General features: G+C 41.0%; 1 protein-coding gene across 2 annotated transcripts in view; it reads left to right on the top strand.

Annotated features, from left to right (window-relative positions):
* SHROOM2 (shroom family member 2) overlaps window positions 1-14,878 on the top strand; it is a 117,185-nt gene extending 102,307 nt beyond the window's left edge. For both annotated transcript variants that reach the window (XM_030960044.1, XM_030960033.1), the window contains exons 7-10: window positions 1,760-2,311; window positions 3,179-3,359; window positions 7,867-8,139; window positions 12,047-14,878. In XM_030960044.1, coding sequence (XP_030815904.1) covers window positions 1,760-2,311; window positions 3,179-3,359; window positions 7,867-8,139; window positions 12,047-12,313 — 1,273 coding nt within the window. In that variant the 3' untranslated portion in view covers window positions 12,314-14,878. The remainder of the gene's footprint in view (window positions 1-1,759; window positions 2,312-3,178; window positions 3,360-7,866; window positions 8,140-12,046) is intronic.
* The last annotated feature ends 9,921 nt before the right edge of the window (window positions 14,879-24,799 follow it).

Genomic DNA, 24,799 nt, shown 5'->3' with positions numbered 1-24,799 from the left:
ACACCTGGTGTTGAACTGTCTTTGCTTTTATTGAGAGCAATTGATTTAAGGATGCCTTAAGGTTTTCTAAAATCTTTGACTACGCTGAGAGGAATGTACTCAAAGTCTCAAAACAGATGCTGGGCATTTTAGATGAAGAATTGCACTCAACTCACTTCTTTTCCAGTTGCACCCATACATGCATTCATCTTATATTTCCCCCAGATTCCAAAATACGTTCCTCTTCACATTCTGATGGAGCTTCAAATGTGTGGGCTTTAATTAAAATAAGCAAAAGAAAGGGTTGGGGGTGGTGGCTGGGCACTGCCCAGCTCTGCTGCAGTCAGGAGAGTCCCAGTCTGCAGGTGGGGAGCTGGGTCTAAGCAGTGGGCGCAGAAGTGAGCTCTTCAAAGCGACAGTCCCCTTGAATGAAAACAGCCTGATGAAATGGAATGGGGAGGTTCAGCATGGGCTGGAAACCTGCCCCAGGAGTTGGATCAGTATGTCACAGCATATCCACAAAGCACTTGTGGAAATTAAATACCTACTGAGGGGCTGCACGTTCATTCAGAGGCAAATAAACATTTAAAATGCAAGTTAGAAAAATGTCAAGTCAAACAGATTCTGCTGTTACCAACAGTAGAAAAGTATAAGCTTATTTTAGGGAAAGTGACACACCCACACTTAGAGGGAAAGAGCTGTAGTATGTCCTGGTCACTTATCTGAAAGGCAGCAAGCTACCCAGCCAGACAAAACCAGATATTTTAGCTAGTAGGCAATGTTCCTTTCCTTGCTGTAGAGGTTCCACACCCACATTATGACAATAATTTTAAACTTTTTGCAAACTCAGAACCACTAAACTAGACTTCAGTTTCTTATATGGTTTACATAAGCTACAGATGTTTCTGTAATGTTATTTAACATGTTATTGTCCAGTTTAAAAATCTAAGTTAGCATCTGCTTTAAATACCTTTCCTTACTGAATGGCTAAGGTGGCCCTTTTTGCTGTGCAGTACAGAAGTTCTGGTACAGGCTTCTCTTAAAAAGAATATCCAGAATTATGTGTTATCCTCTTCAATGACTGGTTTCTCTTCTTTAAGTGGAAATCTAGAACATTATGGTAGGATCTAGTTATTAAGCTTCTATGTTTATATGTGAAATTTTATAAGTGAAGATTTTTTTAAACCATGTAATTAAGTTTTGAATGATTTCCAGATTTCCCATGTGTGATTCTTTTTATTCTTGTAGCTCAGCAAAAACCTAGCCTGTGGGATGCTCCCATCTGGTCTGTTGTCTCTTGCCTTGGAAGAGCTGAGAATTGATGTGAGGGCATCACAGACTCCCCAGGCAGCTCAGCTGCCTGTCAGGCCAAGGGGAGAGGCCACTGTTGGATCTGTGTGAGGCAGTGAGGGTGACCTGAGGGTGTTTTCCTCTGTGCCCATGGCAGCAAAAGGGTAAAAGGTGATTCAGTAGTGCTGTCTGAAATCTGGGGCCTGGCTGCTGAGTTTGGACCCTCATGTTCATGGAAACAAACAGAAATCCTGTATCGTGAGTATTGTGCAAGGCTGATGTTAGGATCCCTTACAAATTAACTAATAATTCTATTTAAAGTTTGTGGGCAGAAAAGAACGTGTAGATTTAGGGTTTGAGACACAGTGCTATGAGTAGTCCATTATCTCACTCTCTTACCTGTCTTTCTGGCTTTCCCCTCTGATTTGCAGATATAAATTGAGATTTAAGGTTCTTCCATTTCTAAGGATGGATTTTGTTTATTTTCCAGAATTGAAAGGGTTATAGACAACAATACTACAGTTAAAATGGTTCCCATCAAGATAGTTCATTCTGAGAGCAGTGCAGAGAAGGAGAGTCGGCAGAGCCTTGTCAGTACCATGGAGCCTCCTGCTTTACCCAGTGGTTTGGAAAAGGACCAGATTAAAACACTCAGCACTTCTGAGCAATCCTATTCACGATTCTGTGCTTACACCAGGCAAGGTGTAGAGCCAGAACCAGAAGCCAGAACCAAACCAGTTGACCCTCAACCAGCTGAAGAACCTGGGAGCAACTTGAAGGACAGCAGTGCTGCCACACAAGCTTCCAGCTATGTGAAGGCCAAAGAAAAGACCTTAGAAGACTGGAAGTCAGAGGAACTCGCCAGAGAAATTGTGGGAAGAGATAAATCTCTAGCAGACATACTAGATCCTAATGTGAAAATAAAAACAACAATGGATCTGATGGTTGGTATATTCCCTAAAGATGAACATCTCCTAGAAGAAGCTCAGCAGCGCAGGAAGCTTCTGCCAAAAGTTCCCTCTCCAAAAATTTCAGAAGAGAAGTGAGTATTACCTTCTGTAAGCTGGTATGTCTTTGTAAGCTTTAAGCTTCTATCCAGAGTGTGTCAGTATTCCATGGGGGCTGGATGTGAGTCTTCCTTCTGCTGGGGGTCTTTTCTGAGACTTCTGTGATAAGATAGTAGTCGAGCATGTACTATTAATGACAGAAACAGGAGTGTTGTACAATATGAAAGATTTCCAAGACATGGTTGAAAGCCAATTTTTGACAACTTAAGTATTAATTAACTTTTGCCATTTCATTGTGATTACATATTTCACCAAAATCATCCAGACTAGTAACTGGATAGATAAGGAACAATATTCTTGCCTTTTTTATGTGATGAAAATTTATGATGACACCTTGAAGCGGGCATGAGGCATTTCCTAGAAGTGAATGAGATCAAAGAAAAAAATAATTTAATTCCATCCACATTGATGTTCTATTTTTTTATTTTCTTGATACAAATTATCTGATAAGTTGTATCCTTCTCAAGAAGTTTATGATTCCCTAATCAAAAATTGTACTTTCTCAATCCAAAAGGATGCCATCTATGACACTGAGATTTTTTGGCGCTACTTTGTAAAATGTAACTTTCCATTTTGTTTCCAGCTGCAATATCTTTGATGCATTTCAATTCTTGTAATGATGTACAATCATCTGTGTAGTTTCAGTTTTAACTTTTGCTGACCATGTACTGAATTCATACAGATTTTATTCTCAGACAGTGTTTATTTATCTTATTTATATAGGTAACAGTTTTCTCTTGAACCCCCTGCTTGCTTGGGGAAATTATGGCTCTAAAACATTCTCCTTTCTTTCATTGATTAGGGTGTCAAGGCAGTTAATGAAAGTTTTGACTTTTTCCCAGGAAAGAGGAGCAGAGTGCACCATCTGCTATCTCCCTGACAACCAATTCTACTTACTACAGCACATCTGCACCAAAGGCAGAGCTGCTGATTAAAATGAAGGACATGCAGGAACAGCAGCAACAGCAGCAGAGTGAGGATGATTCTGAAGATGAGCTGGATCATGATTTGTCAGAGAAGAAGGTAAAAGACATTCTAAAAGTGTAATGGGAGGCTGTGAGTTCTGTTCATTACATTAACTGAATTTGCTTGACTAAACAGCCTCCAATAAAAGGCCTTCTAGATGTGCAGGATCACTTGGAAAAAATCAGCCTCTTTGGGTTCTGGGGGGTTTTTTGTTTCTTTGTGGAGATGAGTTAAGTATACACCTCTGAATTTAGGTACTTCATGTTAGGTGCTTCTTGCAACTTGTGTGCTTTGGAAAGTCTCAAAGGGAGAAGTCTTGAGGAGGTTTTTTAAAATACCCTTTTCCATTTGAGGTCCTTCTCTATTTCTCTCTATGTAAAAAGAAATAGAGTGCTTATGTATCCCACTGAAGCTGGTGGTGGTTTTAGCTGTTCCAAATTTTTGAAATTTGGTTTTGTCTTGAGACAGAAGGAACATACACACACCTTCTTTTTTCTTTTTTGTTTTCCTCACCCTTTGTTTTCATGAACAGCAAAATATTCCTCCTGCCTCCCAAATTAATAATGATTGTGGGAGATAATTAATTAGCCTGGTGGATTCACTGGAAGTTGCTTGTCACAAGGGAGGGAAGCAGTCTTCTTATTCATCCCCATCCTTTGGTGTTTTATTTCTGAACAAAGGTCACCATAATTCCCTAGATACTACAGTGAGGATCTGACATTTGTGTGGTAGGAGAAAGCGCTGTCCTGCAGTAATATCATTGCATTCATCTCATTAGTAACTTGGCGCAAAATATTTTAATAATTGTTCCCAGTATGGATAAGCTGGAGGAAATGTTCTGTTTGATCAAGTAAAGTGATGTAGTTTAACTCTGTTTACCTAAGCCAGTAATGTAGTGGTGTGCAAACCTTTTTTGTCCAAGTCAGCTCTCTGCTTAAAAATCAGCTGCCAGGGTGTACTTGATAATCCAGTCCCAAAGAAATGATTTTTAATTATTAGGACTGTATTTAGTTGCTAAGAATGAGAGATTTCCACCTGTGGTTCAGAGCAGGCGTGGCTGGCAATGCATTTGAGGGGGCTGTTGTGTTTTCTGTTACCTCTGTGTTGTTTCAGCCTCCCTGTGCATCACACTGTTCAGTGTGCTGTGCACTGCCAGGGCTTGGTGTGCCTGCGGCAGAGCCCTTCCCTCACCCTCTTGCTAGACAGCTGCTGAATCCAACAGCTGTGCTACTTAGACAAATTAGGGATTTCATTTCATTTTAAATAATTTGGTTTTATCTGGTGCCACATGTGATTGTCACATTCATGATTTTGCTAGAAGTAGTTTAATTCTCATTAATTACAGCATAGGAGGGAGGTAAAATTAAACCTTTCTTGTTTGCTCAACAAACTAAATACTAAAACTTTTATAAGCAAGAGTGCCATTTACTTTTGTTGGTTTCTTAACAGGAAAATCATGTTTACCCTTTCCATACTTCTCCATCCATCCCCCAACTTCAATATATACCACTAATCATATGACACAGGAAGGTTTTCACCAAGGGCTTTTAGCAGAACCCTCCCACCTTCTCCTCTAAGTGTACATGTTGTAGCACACATGCCCTGCTGCTTGCTTCTCTCCCTGCTCTTCCACATGGAGATGGAGCACTCAGTTCAGTGGGCTTTCATCATGGATCTTGTCACAAAACATATAAAACTCTTTGTAAGTGGGTCAAGGCATCTTTAGTAAATGGATAGAAGATGCAGCTTGGTCCAGCTTCTCATATTTGGCAGCAGTTTAACAAGGGATTGTTAGGGACCTGAACATTTCAATGGCACACTTTATGACTTTAGTAGTTTTACATGGGCCATATGCCCAGAACCTGTTTCTTGATTCCTGGAAACTGGTAGTTCTGTTATGAGATATCTTAATTGCAGTCCACTGTGAAATTATTCCTGTATCTGTCATTCTCTGCTCTGCAAACCAGAAATGTGTGGTGATATTTTTACTTTTGAAATAAGTATTGGAATTTCATATAGGGTTGTTAATTTTTTAATTTTGATTTTTTGAGCCAATCCCTGTATTCCCAGCTAGCAGGAGTAGACTGTGTGTGTCTTGTGTACTGAGTTTAATGTAGGTTTACCACAATTATAAAATACTGATCAGATTTTGAAGATGCTGTAAGACTGTTTTTTGTAGTAAGGAAAATCCATGTATAGCTGTGTAGAAGTTTCCCCTTGCCCTTAGGAAAATTTCAGCAACTGCTGAAGAGTGTAAAAATAATTAATGTATACCAATTTTTATCTGGTTTGAGGCTTGAATTCCTTAGGAATGGGGTGGTGAGCTGAAAGCAGAGTATAATTTATATAAAAGTGTGACAAGCAGTGAGCCACCTGAGCAGCACTCTGCTGAGCCACCTTCTGTGTTGCTAGTCAGATCAGTAAGAATGACTTTATTGTTTTCTTGTGTACTGGTACAGAATTCACAGCCATAAATTATTCATCTGCCAGCCTGAAGATGTAAACTGCAGCTCTTCTGGCTCAGTAGATATTGAACATAATACAGGTTTTCTGCTGTTTAGCAAAAGGATGTAGTGAGTTCACAGTTGCTGCATGCAGAGGCTGCTTCATCTGGGTACAAAGCAATTAGTAATCATAATCCAATTCTTAGTAGATATGACAGTCTTAGTATTTATGGCCTTCTCACCTGGAAAATTGTTGCTTTAGAGCTTAGCTTCAGCTGCAGGGATGTTACTAAACAGGATGTTACTGGGAAAATGGCTTCTTTCTTTTTCAAAGAAAGAAACTGAGAGAGCTGATCTGGACTGGCAGACCAGATCAGTAAATGCTGAGCAGCTCTGGCTTTTTTTTTATTAAAGAAAGTTGCAGCATAGCTGCAGAAGTGGAAAAAAACCCCTTGAGATAATAACATAGAGCACCACAGTATCCTGCTGTGTTTCAGATGGTGAAACAGCAGCATAGTGCATGTCATCTGAGGGAAGTGAGGGTGTAGCACTGTGACCTACATAATCCAAATCAAACTGCATTTGCATTCAGAGAAGGGGGAAAATAAAATCCTGCAGATTAATCAGTCAGTAAAGCAGGCATCTGTAGAACTGCTTACTACCTTAATCTTTTGGGCACCAAGGCTAGCAGATAACCCAGATCCAGATTAACCTGAGTACATTAAATCAAAAAGGAAAAAACCAGTATGGATAATCCATGGGTTGAATTTCTACTTTCAAAAAGGCTGCTACATTTGCACGGTGTACTTGCTTTCTGTTAAGATGACAGACTTTGTTTTGTGCTGGTTTTTGTTCCCAAAATAAATTGGCAGTGACTGTTCAGGGGCCTCTGTGAGCAACAGCTGCTATCAGTATGTTTCTCAGTAATCATGAAGGCTTGTAATCAGATTTGCATTTAGAAAGCAGAGTTCCTAAAGAATGTCATGAGTAATTTAAAAAAAAGAGCTAGGGGTACTGTGAAATAATGACTATTTGAAAGGATGTCATTTTCATTCAGAATTTGCACTGAGGTGTATGTTTAGAGAACGCTTTGGAAATTTTTCTTACCTGAAATTAGCTGAATACGAAATAGGCACCTACATTTAAATAACAAGGCATTTTTAGGGTGTGAATTACCTCAGAGTTGACAGCTGGCTGAGCTAACTCACACCACTTGTGCACCAAAAGCTAATGGGCATGTGAGAAACAAGAGCTCTTGCCCAAATGCAGAGAAGTACAGAAGGACCACAGGTGATCAAAGGAGATCTGGATTCTTGGTCTGGTTTCTGCTGGTTCTGTACCTGATGTGCTTTTCTAAGGCAGTGCAAGTGTACCTCAGGCAGTGGGGACTGCAGTACAGAACCCCCCCAAAGTTCAGGTGAGGCTGTGTGTTCATCTGGCCCAGGACAGTGATGCTTCTTTGGTCCTTTGGCAGAGCCACTTTGCACAGCTTTGTGCAGAGCTGCTTTGTACAGTACAGTAGATTTTATTCCCAGTGCCCTAGGGATTATGACTACCCTGGAGAAATGTTATAAGGCGCTGTTAATGCTAAGATTTTCTGAGAGTGGAAGGACTGCTATTGGAGGAATGCTAATGTTATGCAGAAAGGAAAAGAATGCTTGACAGTGCCCTAGTTTTAACTGCATCATGTGGAAAATACAGGATTGTTTTTCTAGTACTGTGTCTCTTCCTAAGTGTAGCTCTTCAGCAAGGTGTTATGGACCTGACCTGGTATTTAGAGACACAGACATGTGCTGTACTTTCTGCTGTTCATAGCAGCTTTAAAGCTGCTCAGAGAAAAAGCAGGAAGGCTTCTTGGTAGGGTGAAAAGCCTTCATCTTTTTCCACAAAGGTAATTTGCTTTAGCACAGGTCTTAAGCTGAGCGTTGTGCAGCTGTGTCCTGAACCTTTGAATGCAGAGATACAGACCTTTGACACAGGCAGGTATTTATTTGTAATGCACTCCTTGTCAAAGCCTCATGGAAGTCTGAAATGTGTTAAAGTGCCAGCTGACATGACTTTCAGAAGTAGGGGGAAAGGCAGTAGTGCTAATAAATTCTTATCTCCTTTATTTTCCACAGCAAGAACTTATTGACAGCATTAGTAGGAAACTGCAGGTGCTGAGAGAGGCACGGGAGACACTTCTGGAAGACATCCAAGCAAACAATATCCTGGGAGAGGAGGTAGAGGCCATTGTGAAAGAAGTCTGCAAACCAAATGAGTTTGACAAATTCAAGATGTTTATTGGTGACCTTGACAAAGTGGTCAACCTCCTGCTGTCCCTGTCTGGTCGTCTGGCCCGGGTGGAAAACGCCCTCAATAACCTGGATGACAACACCTCTCCAGAAGAACGGGTGAGAAGGGCCAACAATAATATTCCTACATTTAGGGAAGCTCATGGGACAGGGGAGTATGCCTGGTTTTGTTTATCTAAGTTGCAGCACTCAGCATGAGGGATAATGTGTGGATAAATCTCATAAGACTTTTTTTTTTTTTTAATTTCTTAAAACTTTCCTCTTTGCCTTCTTTTCTTGCAATACTGAAACTATGAGTGGCTTGCTGAGAAAAAGTGGGTTTGGGGTGCAACATACTAGAAAACAGACTTCTTGGCAAAAGTTTAAAGAAAATGGGAATCTACTGATAAGAGCATAAAAAGGAGGCGAACAAAAATATGGTAACAATTCAAGATTTGAAAAGGAGTGTTTGTGCTGTAATGCAGAAAGCTTGCAGACTTCTTTATACTCAGTGAGGATCTTGATACAAATCTGTAAGGTTGTTAAAAAGAAAATGCTTCTCATCTACTAAAAGCTTCCTTCCACAATGCCTAGTGAGGAGCAAGAGCAAAAAACAACAGAAGGACAAGCCTTTAAAAAAAAGCAGGGGAGGGGGGGAACAGGGGGAGGCATGGCTTGCAGCAATTTTTTTAACTTCACATCCCATCAGACCTTACCTAGGAAGGAGATAGATAGCAACACAGATATGTACCAAAGGAGAGATGTAGATCCTGTGAAACTTGGGCTAAAATAAATAGAGAGTGTGGAGGGGGTGTGTGTTTAGAGTTAGTTTAGCTTCTACGGTTAAGTGAATGTGAAGCAGGATTTTTGGCTTGTAGCTGTGGACTGAAATGCCAACAGTCCACCTAAACGTTGTAACAGAATTTTTTCCACAGGCTATGGCTTCATGTTGCTTCTTCAGCCTGTTGCATTATTTCACACATAAGAACCAGTAAATGCTGGGACTGATCTGAAGCTGTGCTTTTGCTGTTTGGCCCCAACATACTTGATTAATGGCTCTTCAGACTTCTCTCTGACTGAGATGGAAAGGAAAGTATTTGACAGCTTATTAAAGGGCAGGTCAAAGCTTCTGACACTTGGAGAAATTTAATCCCTCATTAGGCTTTTTTGTAAGTGTGGTTGCAGTTTTGTGATGGGGAAGGAGCTACCATGATTTGGGTACATAGGAAACACAGTCTGAGAGCTGTGATAAAAATAGTTTACTGGCTGGATGTGGAAAAGGAAGATGGTGAGGAGATGATGTAGTAAGGACAGTCAGAAATTGTCTGTGTGTTCTGATGTCACATTTATACTGACAGAACTCCAAATCTCTAACATATTTCAATCCCCATTCATCTTCGCATGCACTGACACCAATCTTGCCTTAGTAACATCAGGAGAGGTCCATCAGGACTGAGATGAGCCCTGGGGAGGAAGACTTGGGGGTATTGGTGGATGAAGAGCTCAACAAGACCCAGCAACGTGTACTTGCAGCCTAGAGAGCCAAACATGTCCTGGGCTGTATCAAAAGCAGCGTGGCCAGCAGGTCAAGGGAGGAGATTCTACTCCTGTGAGAGCCCACGTGCAGTGCTGCATCCAGGTCTAAGGCACAAAACACCAGAAGGATATGGACCTGTTGGAACACTTGCAGAGTAAGGCCACTCAGTTGATCAGAGGCCTGAGCACTGCTCTTGTGAAGACAAGCAGAGACTTGGGGCTGCTCAGCCTGGAGAAGAGAATACCAGAGAGGTCGTAGAGCAGCCTGCCAGTACCTAAAGGGGGCTTACAACAGGGAGTTTTTACAAGGGCATGTAGTGATAGGACAAGAGAGGGGCCTTCTGGTGAAGGAGGTTTAGATAAGATGTTAGGAAGAAGTTCTTTCCTGAGGGTGGTGAGGCACTGGAACAGGCTGCCCAGAGAGGTACCCACCCTCCTACCTGGAAATATTCAAGACCAGGTTGGATGGGGCTTTGAGAAACCTGGTATGGTGAGAGCGGGGGTTGGAACTGTATGATCTTTAAGGTGCCTTGCAACCCAAACCATTCTATGATTCTATGAAATGTATCTTGAAGTGTTGAATTTAGACTGGTGCTTGTGGCTTTTTTGGTTGTCCTTTAGTATTTGTCCTTTTAGTAGGTCAAATGATGCTATGTGGTGAACCGCTAATGTACCATACAAACAAAACAGAGGATTTTGCTTCCATTGTTGGAGAGCATATTCCCAGTGACCACTGATTTTTCTTTCCAAGATGATATTGTCTAATAAACATTGCTCTGATAGCTTTCCACTTTCTAGGAGCCAGCAACAGCTTACCAGACTTTCTCAATAAAAGCAGTCAAATAATAACTGCTGAGTTAATACTTTGACTGTCAGATGCTTTGCTATAGGTCTTTTTTTTGCCACAGGGAACAGTATCAGGTATTTCAAGTTCAGCTTCTGAAAGGGGCTTCATCTGAAGAGCTACCAGCCCCCTTGCTCTTAGAAACAAGGCCAGTGTCTTCTCATTGCTTGTGCTTTGTGTCCACATCCTCTTGCATTCATCAGATTCTGGCTAGTTACTGCTGCTCAGTGTGCACACACCTGCAAGGCTGCCCTGGGAGCAGTCTAACCACACTTCTGGGTTTGAGGCTGTCTGCTACTTGCCCTGGTGAGCTCAGGAGAGCTTTTAGTTCCATCTCTTTGCAGCAGATAATTTTGCTTGCAACTTGCAGTGGGATTTTTTTCCCCCGGCATAAGCTCAAGGGAAGATTAAACTTTTTTCTAATAGTGTGTGATTTTTCTGACTTGTCTTCCATAGCTGTCTTGAATTCTGAGTTAATCTAGGCTGTGTATTTTAAATACATTGAGAGCACAAATCTGAAAACATTTCACTCTTGAGCTTTGGTTTGTCTGTAGAAAGAGTCAGCACAGGATGCATGTGCACCTCTGACAGGTAGGTTTATTGAAGCTCACTAGCCTGTAGCCCCCTTTGTCTCATACTTCCATCTTGGAAAGATTGTTTTATATCCTGCAAAAATACTTCTCTGTAAATCCTTCAGGCTTATTAAACAGCATGTGTGATTTAACAGTAGGTGCAAATTAAAAAGATGGACACATTTATTAGAACAGACTGAGGTTTATTTGAAGAAAGCTTCTCAAAGAAAATCCATCTCTGAAGCAAAGCTAGAAGTTATGGATTGGTACCTCTTAGGGACACTTTTTAATTAAGTTCAGACACCTGTACAGAATTCTTGATGTCAGAGTAAGCCAGGCATACTCTGTCACTGGAAAAAAGCAATCACTTGTAGGCAGACATCTGAGATAGGTTGGATTGATGGTGCTCCTGTGTCTCTCCATGTACTGCCAAAGGAGGGCAGCCAGGTGATGCGGGTGGGACTCTTGGCTGTGCAGACAGGTGATGCTGGGGGAGAGGCTGCTGTCTTCTGCTGTCTTCTTTCTTTTGCTTCCCTTTTGCCCTTCTGTTGTCTTGCCCCAGCTTTCACTCTTGCTCATGTCTGAAGACCACAGGACTTCACATGTCCTTGGGAAGACTTGTGGGTGCAGCAGAATTGCTAAATACAGTGTCAGGAGCTGTATAAGGACAAATGGATCCATTAGCTGGTCTGTTTCTGGGTTCTGTAACCACAGCGTGCCAGTGCTGTACGGAAGATGTAAGACAGCTGAATCTTAATTTGAAGAACTATTCTTCAAAGGCAACTATATTGTAAACAGCTATTTATAACTATTAAATAGTAAAGGAATCTTTGAAGTAATGCTTTTGAGGCCAACAGAAAGTAATGGTGTGTCTTTCATTGATTTACTACATTTTTTATCAGTTTGTTAATGCATTTTATTAGTCTAAATTTTAAGGCGCATTTTTTTCCACCTTTCTAAATATTCAGGAAGGTCTCTGTAGCTAAAACAGACTTGAGAGAGAATTGAACAGTGAAGCTGCTGTCCCAACCTAGTGAACCCAGTGAATTTTTAACTGTTTTTCTTTTCTCCTAAGCGGACACTGGTAGATAAGCAAAAGCTGCTGACCCAGCAACACGAGGATGCCAAGGAGCTGAAGGAAAACCTGGATCGGCGAGAGCGCATTGTCTTCGACATCTTGGCGAACTACTTGAGCGAGGAGAACTTAGCGGACTATGAGCACTTTGTGAAAATGAAGTCAGCCCTCATCATTGAGCAGCGAGAGCTTGAGGACAAGATCAAGCTGGGGGAGGAGCAGCTGAAGTGTCTGACTGACAGCCTCCAACCCGAGCGGCTCAAATAAGGGCACAGTCCAACCAGCAATGGGAAAATGGGAAAGAAGGAAGGAATAGGGCAGTTTCCAAGTGTACAAATGAGTCTCTTGGCTTGCTTGAGTGTCTGATAGAGAAACAAGTGCACAAGAGAAAAATAGCTCTCACAACAGCAATAATGCTCTCTTTCATTTTTTTTGAATTATGTATTTAATTTTTTAGAACACATTTTTATTGCTGGACTCTACAGCTGTTCCTCATTGCTTAACTTCCAGAAAGCTCCACAAAAGGGGAGAGACTCAACCTTTCTGCTCAGTATGTTCAAAGTCTGTGGCAGTTGTGCATGCTAACAATGGTTTTTAGAATAGGTTGTATACTTCCTTTATGTTCAGATGCTGCACAGTCTGCTGGAAAACCCTACAGCAATTCACAAATGCACACACATTTAGAAGCTCTAAATTTAGTGGTTTTTTATGTTTTTTAAATACACATTAAATAGGGGAAGCATGCATCTTATAGCTAATATATTCAGATTGCTGAAATACAGTGTCACTCTGATCCTGTGGCATCAGACACTTTTTTGTAATATTGTATATAGGATGGCACTTTCCCCATGCAGAAAACAACTTCAAAATCAGTCTAGTTAAATGCTTTTTAAGCAGCTTGCAAATCACCTAATGCCTACCTTGATGAAGATTTTTTTTAAATTATTTTGCAAGACATATTTGTACACTCTCTTAATGCAATGCAAGTGATTTTCTTTACCAAGTTGTACTTGATTTAAGAAACAGGCTGGAAGTACTGTGCTGATTTTATTCAAAACATTTTTCATCTAAATTATTTACAAGGCTCGTTTGCTTTTTTGTGCTTTTTTTATGCATGTTTTATTCTTCTTGTCCCAAACCCACTACACTTCATGGAAATAAATGTAGGTTAAGGACACTGCTTGTGTTTTTCTTCTGGTTGCTCAACATTGTGATGGTTTTATATAGACAATTAAGTTATACTGAAGTTGACCTACATAATGCTGTTTGTTCCTCTTTCTCAGACTACCAAATGCAATAGAAACAATTCTGCTATGTAAATACTGTGCATTACTTGGAGCAACTCTGTGTTGTAACTGTGAACATAAGTGGGGCTGTTTGCTTGTTTTTTCCATTGAACAGTGATAAAGGAGAGGATGTTAGTTCACAGTATCAGATCACTAATCTGATCTCATAATACTGCCATTGACTTAGATAATTTCCAGTAGCTCTAAAAAGAGGTGCTAACTCATGTTTGCAGCACAGTAATGGGTCATGCTGACTTGCATAGATACCTGCAGTAAGATTCTATAGTGTCTTAAGTGTCAAGTTCTATGTTAAGATAAAGTTTTGCAGGCAAAGAAAGTCCGGGAAGACTTTGTGTATATACCATTTCCATTGTCCTAAGGGAAAGATTTCTCTCTCCTCAGACAAATAGGTTCCCCAACCAGAAGCCATTTTCAAGGCTGATGTGAATGCCAGTCTGTAGCAAAGCAGGTTGAAAATACAGTCAGTTGTTGAAAAGAGAGCAAAGAATTCTTCCCACTACTCCTGCAGTATGGCAGCATTCATAAGAGTTTTTCTGTCCTTCTTACCTGAATCCTCTCTTTTGTGGGGTGAGAACTGGAAAGACACTGATCAGTGAATTCCTTGTGAGCTGGGGAACTGGGGAACAAAAATCCCCTGGAACCAGTTCCTTTACAGACAGGTGCAAACATTAAAAGGACTGTTTCCCCCACACACACCCTTATCGTGCACTACTTTGTATACCTGGACCAAATTTTAATTGAAATTATGTTGATGTGCATCGGTTGAGGTCAAATGGAACTACCATTTTACAAGACCTACAGCTGACCTTAGTTTCTCCCTCCTAGTTCAGAAATGTAGTCTTCTGGCCTCTCACAGTTATTTGCTGCTATGTTCCCAGGACAACTGGTCCCTTTGTCCTTAAACCTATCCCTTAACCATAACAAACCCAAAACTAAACATAAATAAATTATGCTTGTCTTAGCTTGGAGAAAAGTGTGCATTGTTTTATCTGTGGCATTTTAAAAATTTTACATATTGTGGTTACTCTGAAATGTGTATGTGAAATGTGAAGAATAATATAATTACAATGTGTTTGTATACAGTACTTTGATTTAGATCTCTGATAAAAGGTAGCAATATTGTGAAAGCTATATCTATTATCCTTTTCACAGAACAGTTGTGTAGACACTAATATCTCCTTTCCTTTTTCAAAACTTTTGAAAATCACTCACCCTGGAAACGTGAAGATGGTGGCCTCCCAATGTTATATGTAAATCTGTAAATAGCTGTACTGTTGCTTTTTGAAAAAAATCTGGTGCTAATGTTTTGCCTTTGGCGTCCTGGGGATGGCTGTTTCTTCATCCTTTGTTGTTCTCAATTCTAGATCTCTTTGTATAGTGAAAGATTTCCACAGTGCTTCTCCAACTGTTTGGATCCTGCAGCCCAGAGTGAAAATGTACAGTTTTCCTGCCTGACACTTAACATGTACCTACTGACAAATGGTATTGCTTGACTTTGAGAAAATAAACTGTATATTTCAATGTAGAGTTAGTTTTTGTGTGCAGTGTTAATGTCCAAAGCTTCTGCTTTGCTTTGCTTTGCTTTGCAGTGTTGGCCATCTCGTGGTGCCCATCAATAGTGCTTTTCAAGGCCAGGCCAGTTATCTTGTGGTCTGAAGTAGTTTTAATATGTTCAGTAATTAATCATTCTCAAGTTCCTAGTGTAAGTACCAGAAATGTGTTTGTATCTATTTAATATTTTAAGAGTGTGAATATGAGATGGCAGAAAGGTAAAATGTGTTATGGGGTCAATAAAACAAATGGGTCTCTCACCACTTAGAGAGCACATCCTAGGGGAGCAGTTTAGATTTTCCTGCTTGGGCAATTCCACTGTTTCACCTTCATCCATGTTTAGACTGGATACTTCATACAGAAATATCCAAAGTCAGTGGTGTGTGAGATTTTCTGCAAGAGCAGATCACTTGTGAACTCTCCAACTCTTAACAGACTTTCACAGAAACTTCAGTTTAATGGGGGTTCTCAGATTAACTGCAGAATCTTCTGCCTTAGTGGGAAACACTGGCAAGTATGCACAAATTTATAGTAGGGGTGACCACAGATCACAGAACCATGGCTTGATCCTGGAAATTGTCTGTGAAGGTCTGTATAAAATCTGGGAAAAGGAAGTTAGGGAAAGAAAAATACTTGGGTATTTGTAGGATTTTTCTAAACTTCTTTTCGCCCTTTTTCTCCCTCTCTCTTTGTACATGGACCCACCTGTTTGTGCCTGTTTTTGTGAGCAATAGGTGTAATCCAGGATGGCAGCTCCAGAGGAGGAACAGTCTAGTTTTTGTGTACTATTTGCATTTTTTAAAATTGCTTTTCTTTAAACTGAAATTCAGCTCTTTATTTTCTCTCACGGGGTATTTGAGACCCTCAGATTTCAAAGGAGTCACCATTTCATGATGTTCTTTCCTAATCAAGTTCTAGTGGCTAATTTTAGTGTACTTAATTATCTCAATTTTTACAGCTGAAGTAACCTGTTAGCAATCCAGTAGCTCTAGCAAGCCCTTATGATATGCAGTAGAAAGCAGCTCCTGCTTTAGTGGTGTCTGGTCATTCCTTGCAGAAGTTTAAAGGCCTATTCTAATTAAGGGCTTCTCACTTGTGCAGGTTTTTAAGAGGATAAATTGTTTTTTATCTATATACTTGAGCACATCATGGCCACAGAGTGTTATGAAAATTAACAGCTACATCTTTAAACTGGATTATATATTGTCAGTTGTCAGCAGCGTTAATCAGTCATCACATTTACTTACCACAGTTCCAGTCTGCAATTTAACTAATTATGATGATCTGTAATAGTAATTATAATGGTCCTAAACTGTAAGATGGGTAACCCATGTGAATTAGCGACTCAGCTGTGAAATCTTGGGTTTCATTCTTTCTACCTGCTGTTTTTATAATGTTTCTAAGGATAAAGTTGTTCCATTTGAAGTAGGTTAACTTACTACATTCCAGAGGAAAATTTGAATTGAAATAAATTGGGTGCAGTTCAGTAACAGGAGGTAATTTTCACTCAGGCTACAGTAGCACACCTACAAGCACAGCAGGTATCCCTTTAGTTCAGGCTACAATAAACACCTTTTTCTTGGTTGTAACCATGTGGGCCAGTATCTTAGACTGAGTTTTATTTTAGTCACAGCAGCTGAGCTTTTCCTGAGCACAAGGCTAGTGAAAATGCAAACTTTTTTCTCATATGTTAAAAATCCTCACAATGGCTTCATTTTTAGAAGCTTTGATATCTGTCTTGGAGGCAGTCTGGGTTCTGCAGGGGGAGGTGGCCCTGTGGCTGGGATGTGCCTTCCACTACTGCCAAACACATCAGTGTTAGTGAGCCTGGGACATCCCTTCCTCTCAAGTCCCTCCATGCAACAAACTGGTAAAGTTAACAGGACATGTATCCTCTAGCTGCTGTTGCCTGCTGCTGCTGCCTGACTTGTGCTGGCTGCTGCCAGGGCTGGGATACCAAGAATATCTGTGGTGATTTCTGGCATCCCTTCTGGAGTGAAGCAGAGGGAGGAATTCTGTGTAACTCCTCCTCTCCAGGTGTCATTTGTTAACCTGCAACAATGCCACTATAGAGAACAACCAGATTCCCAATGCATTTCATCTTTTATTGGAATACTTTATTTTGCTGCTCGTGATTGTCTTAACACAGGAGAGATTTTAATTAAATGGATTTGTGACTGTGAAGCTGAAGATGTAGTGGAAGATACAGAAATATGACCAAACTTACTTTCAGTAACATAAACTCTCCAGCAAAATGGCATATAAAAAGCATGCATGCTACATGTCCCAGGTGAGAACTGTCAAGAATTTTAGGTCTGTGTTCCTATATTTTAATGGAATTAGTGAAATAAAGCCTTTTCTTAAGTGCATACTAAGCTGCAACTGTGTTAACTGAACTATTCATTCCCAGCAATCTCTGTGAGAGGAGCCAGTACTGGCTCTGGGGAATCTGTGGTCCAACCTTAGCAAGAGTTGTTGATTTGCTGCTGGTCCTTGTGCCAGCAGCATCTGCTGGGCTCCTTATGGAGAACATGTTCTGGAAACAGGGTAATGGATGTCTACTTGTAGGAGTTGTACCAAAACATTGTTTCAGTGGAGCTGTGAAGTCCAAAAGCCTGAGATGAATTAACAAAATCCTCATGATGTGAATCATTTCATTTTAACATCTGTTTCACTTCCCAGCTGTCTGCTCTTCATAGTGTTTGTTACTGATAAATTACATTTGTGTCTTTGCTAAATGCCTCAGGGAAATATAAATACAATGAGCAGTCCCAGGCTAAATAATAAGCCATAGAAGGAAGATAAGATTGTTTATCTCAGTATCTAAATATGAAAGGCATGAGTCCTGTGAATACTATTCATTGCCACTCCCAGGAGTTGCAGCTTCAGCAGATTTCTCACACAGGTATGGTTCCTCCAGAGATAAAATGGGAAAACAAGCTGTGATGATCGAAAGTGGCCGACACTGACTAGAAAGGGGTGGAGCAGTCATTCTCTTATTAATGGGGTGATACAGATCACAAGGAAGTGAAAACCAAGAAAGCCTGGAAGGATCAGTGCCCTGAAGGGACTAAAACTAAATCAGTGGTAGAGTGCTTTGGGACTCTGAATTTCCTGGTTTTCTTTCTCTGTACGTGACATGGCAGAAGTGTTCTGTCTCCATGTGCTAGGGCAGGCCTTTTAGTCACTATAATGTAAAAATACTTAAAGCATCCTTGAAAATTAAAGTTACAGGGAATAACTTGGAATTTCAGACTCTCAGATCTCTCTGTGTAAGACCATTGTGTTCTGTGCATTCAGTGACAATGGCTGACAAATAGGCTCAGGAGACACTGGAACAGCTCTCTGGCACTAAGGAGCCTCCAAGAAATTACCCTTTGAGGAGGAAGTCATCCTTTCTCTGAGGTCATCCTAAATTCACTAAACAGCCCAGCTTGCTGGACATGCTGAGATGCTGAAGTCACACAAGCTGGGAGATGAGGGTGTTTACAGCACAAAGCACATTTACAGAATGAGTGACCTGGCTTGTTCCCTGGGGTTTTGATGGCCTAATTAAGAACCACCTCTTTGCAGCTCAGTTTAATACCAGGCTTCTGGTTGAGGGCAGAATACCAGTTCTATACCCAATAGAATATCATATACCAATTACCAATAATAGCAATACCCAGTTCCTGTTGAAGTTGGATCATTGTGTTCTGCCAGGAAAGCATAATTTAGAGAGCAAGAAGTTGAAGATCTAAATATTCAGCCTTTCCATCAATAAGGAGTAGAGGATCTTGGGTTTCTGTTCCCAGGACGTTCTTACATAGTTCATGGTAGGCCATCAGTGAATTTGAAAGCAGAAATACTCCATGGAGAAGTGTAACCAGAATGAGCCCCATTACAGAATATTTAAAACCCCACCACTTCCTATTTTTACACAACAGAGAAGAAAAAAATCTAGGTGAGTAAACTTCATTGTCACACTGGTTTTGCAAAGGTGGAGTTACTTAGACCAGCATTTTTTGCAATGGGCAGTTCCACAAAACCAGTAAGTGATAATTATACAACAGAAGCCCAGTGATAATGGTCACTGTTTGCAACATGTATGGCAAACAGGGAAGAGGAAAGTTGCACAGAGAAAAATTGGTACTCTGGGTGTGGTCAAACAAATTAACATTTCATCTGGTGACATGCAAAGCAATTAATCAAGGACAAAATGATGGCAATCACATGGACAGGGCAATGACATAGACCACACTCTCTAAATGAGTGTGGATCACAGTGGATCAGTTCACATGAGCTCTGTGCTCTAGGAAAAAGACTGAAACACAGGAAAAGGAGTAACTTGTGATGCAGTGTTGCTGAAAAAGTCATAAACTTTCTAAAATATTGTGTCTAATCCCACAGTCTATATGCAGTGCAAAGGACAGGAAAATGGGAGAAGAGATTCATGTAAATTATTAGAGAGTAGACAGTATGTCATGAAAGTTGTGTATGTGTGCTATTGAGCATCACATACAGTATGAAACTTATTTGAGCAGAGAAAGCCCTGTCAGGACCCAGCAAGTACCATACAGATTCATGAAAATAAAAATTAGTTGCAAATGTTCAAGGGTGTCAGGAGTGCAGTACTGTTGTCATAAATGACATGGAAGTGCAATGTGAAGGTTGGCCATAGACTCTCTGTTAAGTCAGGAAGCTGGGAATGAAAATTTTATGGTCACTATAAATCCACTTTTTGTGTTTGCTGTTCTTACATTACACAGTCACGTACCGAGGTGTGACTACTTTGGTAAATATTTAGATTGCCTACAGATTTATAGCAGGGGTCTTTAAAGGGCAGCAGTCATTATAACATGGCTTTCTTTTGGAGCTGACAGGCCAGGAAAGCAGGTGGGAAAGGAGGTGGGCCCTTGGCTTGAACACTCCAGGCAGCATGGCTCAGCCATTTTTTTTTCTTCCATTACAGACCCCCTCCACACACACACCTATAGGAACTGCCACAAACCCTCCTCCTTTTACTGGTTCAATGAGTTACTAAGTTTGCTTTTGTTTTCTCTCCTGCTTTTGGGGCTCCCTACCAGTGCTCCTGTGCTGATCAATTTAGCTATCCAGGAAAGCATTTCCCTCTTATCAGAGCCTTCCAGGTGGTTGTCCCCACATTTTGAAAGTGTCCCAAGCTCCAGCATGTGCTGGAGCATTGCTGACCTTTCATCTCTGCCTTGTGATCTTGCTGAGGGAGGGCTTTGAGGGAAAGCGGGGGCAGTGTGACACTTCTTTCCCCCACTGCCCAAGCAAATGACAGACCAGCACAAGGATAAATAGTAGAGCTGTCCTGCCTCTCCACTGGAGATGCTGGAATAAAATGCTTTTAAAAAGCAACTTCTCTTCATATGTTTAAGGAATTTGCCCTGTCTGGAGCTCTTTGCAGAGCTGCATCCTGCTCTCCACTGGCATCCAGCTTGTGGCTGTTTGCGTTTTCCCAAGAAATCTGCTTTGCTTTCTGCAGGATCCTATTTTACTTATGTTCTGGGTCACCAGCATATTTCTATCTACTTCCTACTGCATTAATCTAAATAGGGTACTGGTCAGAGGAAAGATCACGGTCATTGTTTAGCTATTACAGTAGCCAGGAATTGGGGCAAAGGTACAGAAATCCTTTTAGGATGTCAGTAAAGACCCTAAAGATCTCCTACCTCAGATCATGGCCATGATCTGCTAATGAGCAACCAGTTATTCATATGCTTCTCCTAAACTACAGCTTTAATACTTCCCCATCATTTATGCAGGGAAAAAAAAAGAAAAGCTTTGTAAAGCTGTTAAACTCCCATGCTCTGTTAGCAGCTAAAGGTTTCTATTGATCTCTTACTTTCATTCCCTTTAATGAAAATTCATTGGTGTTTGATTTCCTTGTCACTTCTAACAGCTGATAAGAGCAAGCTGCTAAAGCAGCTGCAGTGAAGTGACAAAAGCCTGGTGGTGCAGCACTGCAGCTCTCTCAGAACGCTGCCAAGGCAGAGTGAAACCCCAGTGTGACGTGTTGATAACATTCTCCCGTCAGGTGGTCTTTTCAACCGCCTCTAAAATGTCAAGTCTGAGGGAAATGTCTTTGTTAAGCTTTGAATGACCTACTTTTGGGTATCTGGGAATAACCAGGAGCCTACCCAAACCACAAGAGTGCATCTAATTTTAGCAGCCCTTCATTTCATGCATGCCAGCTTTTGTGTTCTGCCTCTCCGGGAAAAAACTTCAATTTCTCGCTGAGCCAAAGACGAATTTTATTGGTTTTAAATCAGCCCCTTGTGAGACACAATCACAGTGAAATGATTCCTCTTAAACTTTTTGAGCCTGTAATAGTAATCTCAATTTTGCTTCAAAAACTGATAGTGGCCCATTAAAATGGATCTACAGTTGCCAGTCTCTGAAGAAAAGGTCTGAACAGCCCATGCTGGAGGCAGCCTGGGCAGCTGGGTTTGGTGTGTTCCCACTTCCCCCTGGGTTTTAATGGACCAATAGTAACAGGGTCAGATTCTTTGTAGGAATTTTCTGTGAGTCTTCTGGCTCAGTTATAAAGGAATCTAGGGAAAGTTAAGGACAAAAATAAAGGGATGTTAGTGTGTCAGCAGGGCCTCTGAGGACACTGCCAGTGCTGTGGATGCTGGACAAAAGATCTCTGACATATTCTGGATAGAAGAAGCACTAAAAAGTATGTGACCACTGTTAGGGATATTAGTGCTGTGCAAGACTGAAAGGAAGCAAGTTAAGACATGAGTGAGGTGCAGTCTCCCTAGCTTGTAACACCTAAATTGGATATTGAACAGTGTTTCTCTTGCTGGGAGGGATAACATATAATCCCTCTCATACAGTGTCAGAGTGCACTGTAATTTTAGACTGAAACATGTGTTGAAATCCCATCCTCACTGGACAAGTGGAACTAACACAGAGGATGGTAGGGACTGAGCATTATGGATGTTTATTTGGAACTTCACAAAAGAGAAGAGAAACCAAGGCCACACAAAATATAATGACATAATCACAAGAAACCTATTAGCAAGTTCTCTGGAGCCAGAAAACTTCCCAGCCAATGGGATTAGCTATAAAAACAAGCAGCACCTGCTGGCATCTATAAACAGGGTGGGTGTCATTTGGGATTGTGCTGAGTGTCTGATAACGTGTAGTGTTTCCCTGTGGAGTCCCTTGAGGCTGGCACTGGGATGCCTCTTCAGAGGCAGCTGTTGACAATGTATTTGTGATCTGTGTCTGAAGAGGCCTGGGCAGAACAGGCAGAAGGTCAGCTGCTGCTGGGCTGTGAAACACTCCATGATGAGAGGTGTGTTGAGTTTGGTAGAGGTGTTTGTGTCATCTCTGAATTTCCCAGGTTTTAAAGGCCAACTTGGTTTGGCCATAAAGGTAAACAGTTAGGAAAGGTGTTTGTGGAAATAATTTTCTTAGATTCAAACAGTAGTTTTAGAGGCCCATGTTTAGGTTCAGTGCTGGATTTGGAGAGTTGCTTGTCTGATGATCTGTTGAGGACAAGCAGGGAGCAACCAAGAGTAAGGATGCAGCAACCCTAATGCCCAGTTCATTGATCATAGAGTGGCAAGCTGCTGCAGGGAGGCTGCTGTGCTTCCTGGAAGAAGCAGCCTTTGTCACAGAAACAAAAATGAGAAAGTACTTGTACCTGAGCCTCTGAGCTGTGCAGGGGCTCTCTCAGCTGCCTATGAGGTACTGCTCACTGGGCAGTGGACCTTGCAAGGCATCTTGCTTTCAGGCTGCTTTTAAAATGTGTAGCGAATAAAAGGAAAAATAACTTAAAACAAATATTTCCTGTTCTGTGGTATTTAACAATGAAATTGTAAACCACAGAAGGGACCGGGCTTGATCTAAAGGTCTTTGAAGTCAGCAGAACTATTTCCACTGATTTCAGTGTGCTTTGGGTGCAGGCCATGGAGGAAGAAAGCAAATGTTTTCTGCCTCAAAAAGTATTAACCATTGGCATTCAAGGAACAATAAAGTCTCAGGTTTAAAATGTGATCCTCTGAATAAGGTAGTCAGAAACTTAGTTAATTTCTATCTGCTTCCTAATAATTTGTCACTCTTACACCAAGAAGGAATATGTTTATAGAACTCATAATCATACACTGAGAAGAAAAACAATACTGCAATTTGCTTCCTATTTTCTTTCATTTCATTTTGTGTGTATTGTATTTCTCACCAATGTAATGATGCTTATGCTGCTGGTTGTTATCACAGATTGAGAACTGTAGATTTCCAGTTGAATTAAACTTCCCTATGGTGATGGTGGCTGACAAATACATTGACTTCATTATTTTTCAGTACAAGTACATTTGATCTCTTAAACATCACAGTGGGCTTGGTTTTGTTGTTGTGTTGGTTTTTGTTTGCCTTGTTTTTTGGGGACTGAGAAGAAAAAGGCTAGATACAGAATTTGGTGAGAATTCTTCTTCTAGGAATAGTGTAGGGAATGCCCTTCCTATTGCAGGGTGAGACAAACAGGGGTGTGCAGCAGCTTCATGTGTAAAATCAGCAGTGGTTTTGCTGCAAATTTTGTCCCATCCAGTTATTAAATGCAAGAAAAGGAATCTATCTGCCAGCTGCCTACTGCCCAAGGATGCTGTCCTTGTGAATCAGCAGCCCTGTCAGGATGTCAGAAGGGCATCCTGGAGTCTGGCAGATGACAGCAGCCCATCGGGGTGTGTGTGTCTGTGTGTCTGTCTGTCTGTCTGTCTGTCTGTCTGTCTGTTGGGCTTCTTGTCACACAGCAGAAGAGCCTGAGCAGCTGAGCTTGCCTGTGCATCAAACCAACCCCATCCAGCTTGAGCAGCCAGAGAGGAGATCCCAGGCTGGTGAGCTGCAGGAGAGGACAAGACTCTGTTGTCATGGCCAGGCTGCATTACCTGCACAAAGAACCAGTGAACTGGCATCAGCTGGAAAATACAGCAGGAGAGGATTAAAGGTGATGCAGAAAACAGGAGAATATGAATTAATGATATTTTCCAGCCTTCTTTAGTTAGGGCAATGACCATCTTTTCTGCATGTTACAATGAGAAGAATTTTTCAATGAGAAGAATTTTTCAATGAGGCCTCCCCATTTCAGGGTATTTCTATGAAATAAACTTACTTGTCTTTTGAGACCAAGCTTTGAAATGTCAAAGAAGCACAGAATATTCTGAGTTAGAAGGGACCCACGAGGATCATCAAGTCCAACTCTTCAGGGAACGGCCCAGACAGAGATTGAACACACAGTGTTGGTGTCGTTAGCACTGTTCTGTAACCAGCTGAGCCAGTGCCTCATTTGGAATTTATCAGGGTTTAGAATAGGGTTCAAAGAGAAGAAACCAGAACAGAGTAAAGAACATTCTTCCAATTTGCGAGAGCCATTGTTTACATTCATGGGAAAACCATGAAGCAAGGCAAACATAACATAATTTTAAAAAATGTGTGTGGTTTTTTAAGCATCTGGGCTAGCAAGCATAGTACTATTTGTACTGAAGTGTGGGTGCTGCCAACCAGAGTCCATCAAGAGAGCAGTTCAGCTTGAATTTGCTCCTTAGAAAAACTCCTTTCTCCCCTATATTTCTTCCCACTGCAGAGCTGCACTAAGTTGCATAAATACAGGAAGAAAAATCTAAAAAAATAAGGATTATGAAATCATTTTGTTCTCTTTCAGATGAGAATTCTGTGTCTTTTTGGCTGTCAGACTGGGGCATCATGGTGGTCTCAAGCTGAAAAATCATGTAATCAAAAAGATAGATTTTCTGAAGAGGTATCTTACAGAAAACTGTAATTTCCATGGGAGTTATCTATATACTTTGGTAAGTGTTTTAAAGGAATTAGAATAAATGGCTTATGGCAAAGCTTTCATATTTTATATGTTAATGATTAACTGACT

Source organism: Camarhynchus parvulus, chromosome 1 (assembly GCF_901933205.1).
Source record: "Camarhynchus parvulus chromosome 1, STF_HiC, whole genome shotgun sequence".
NCBI classification, from domain to species: Eukaryota; Metazoa; Chordata; class Aves; order Passeriformes; family Thraupidae; genus Camarhynchus; species Camarhynchus parvulus.
Note: the sequence above shows the minus strand (reverse complement) of the source record. Positions and strands in the feature narration are given on the sequence as shown.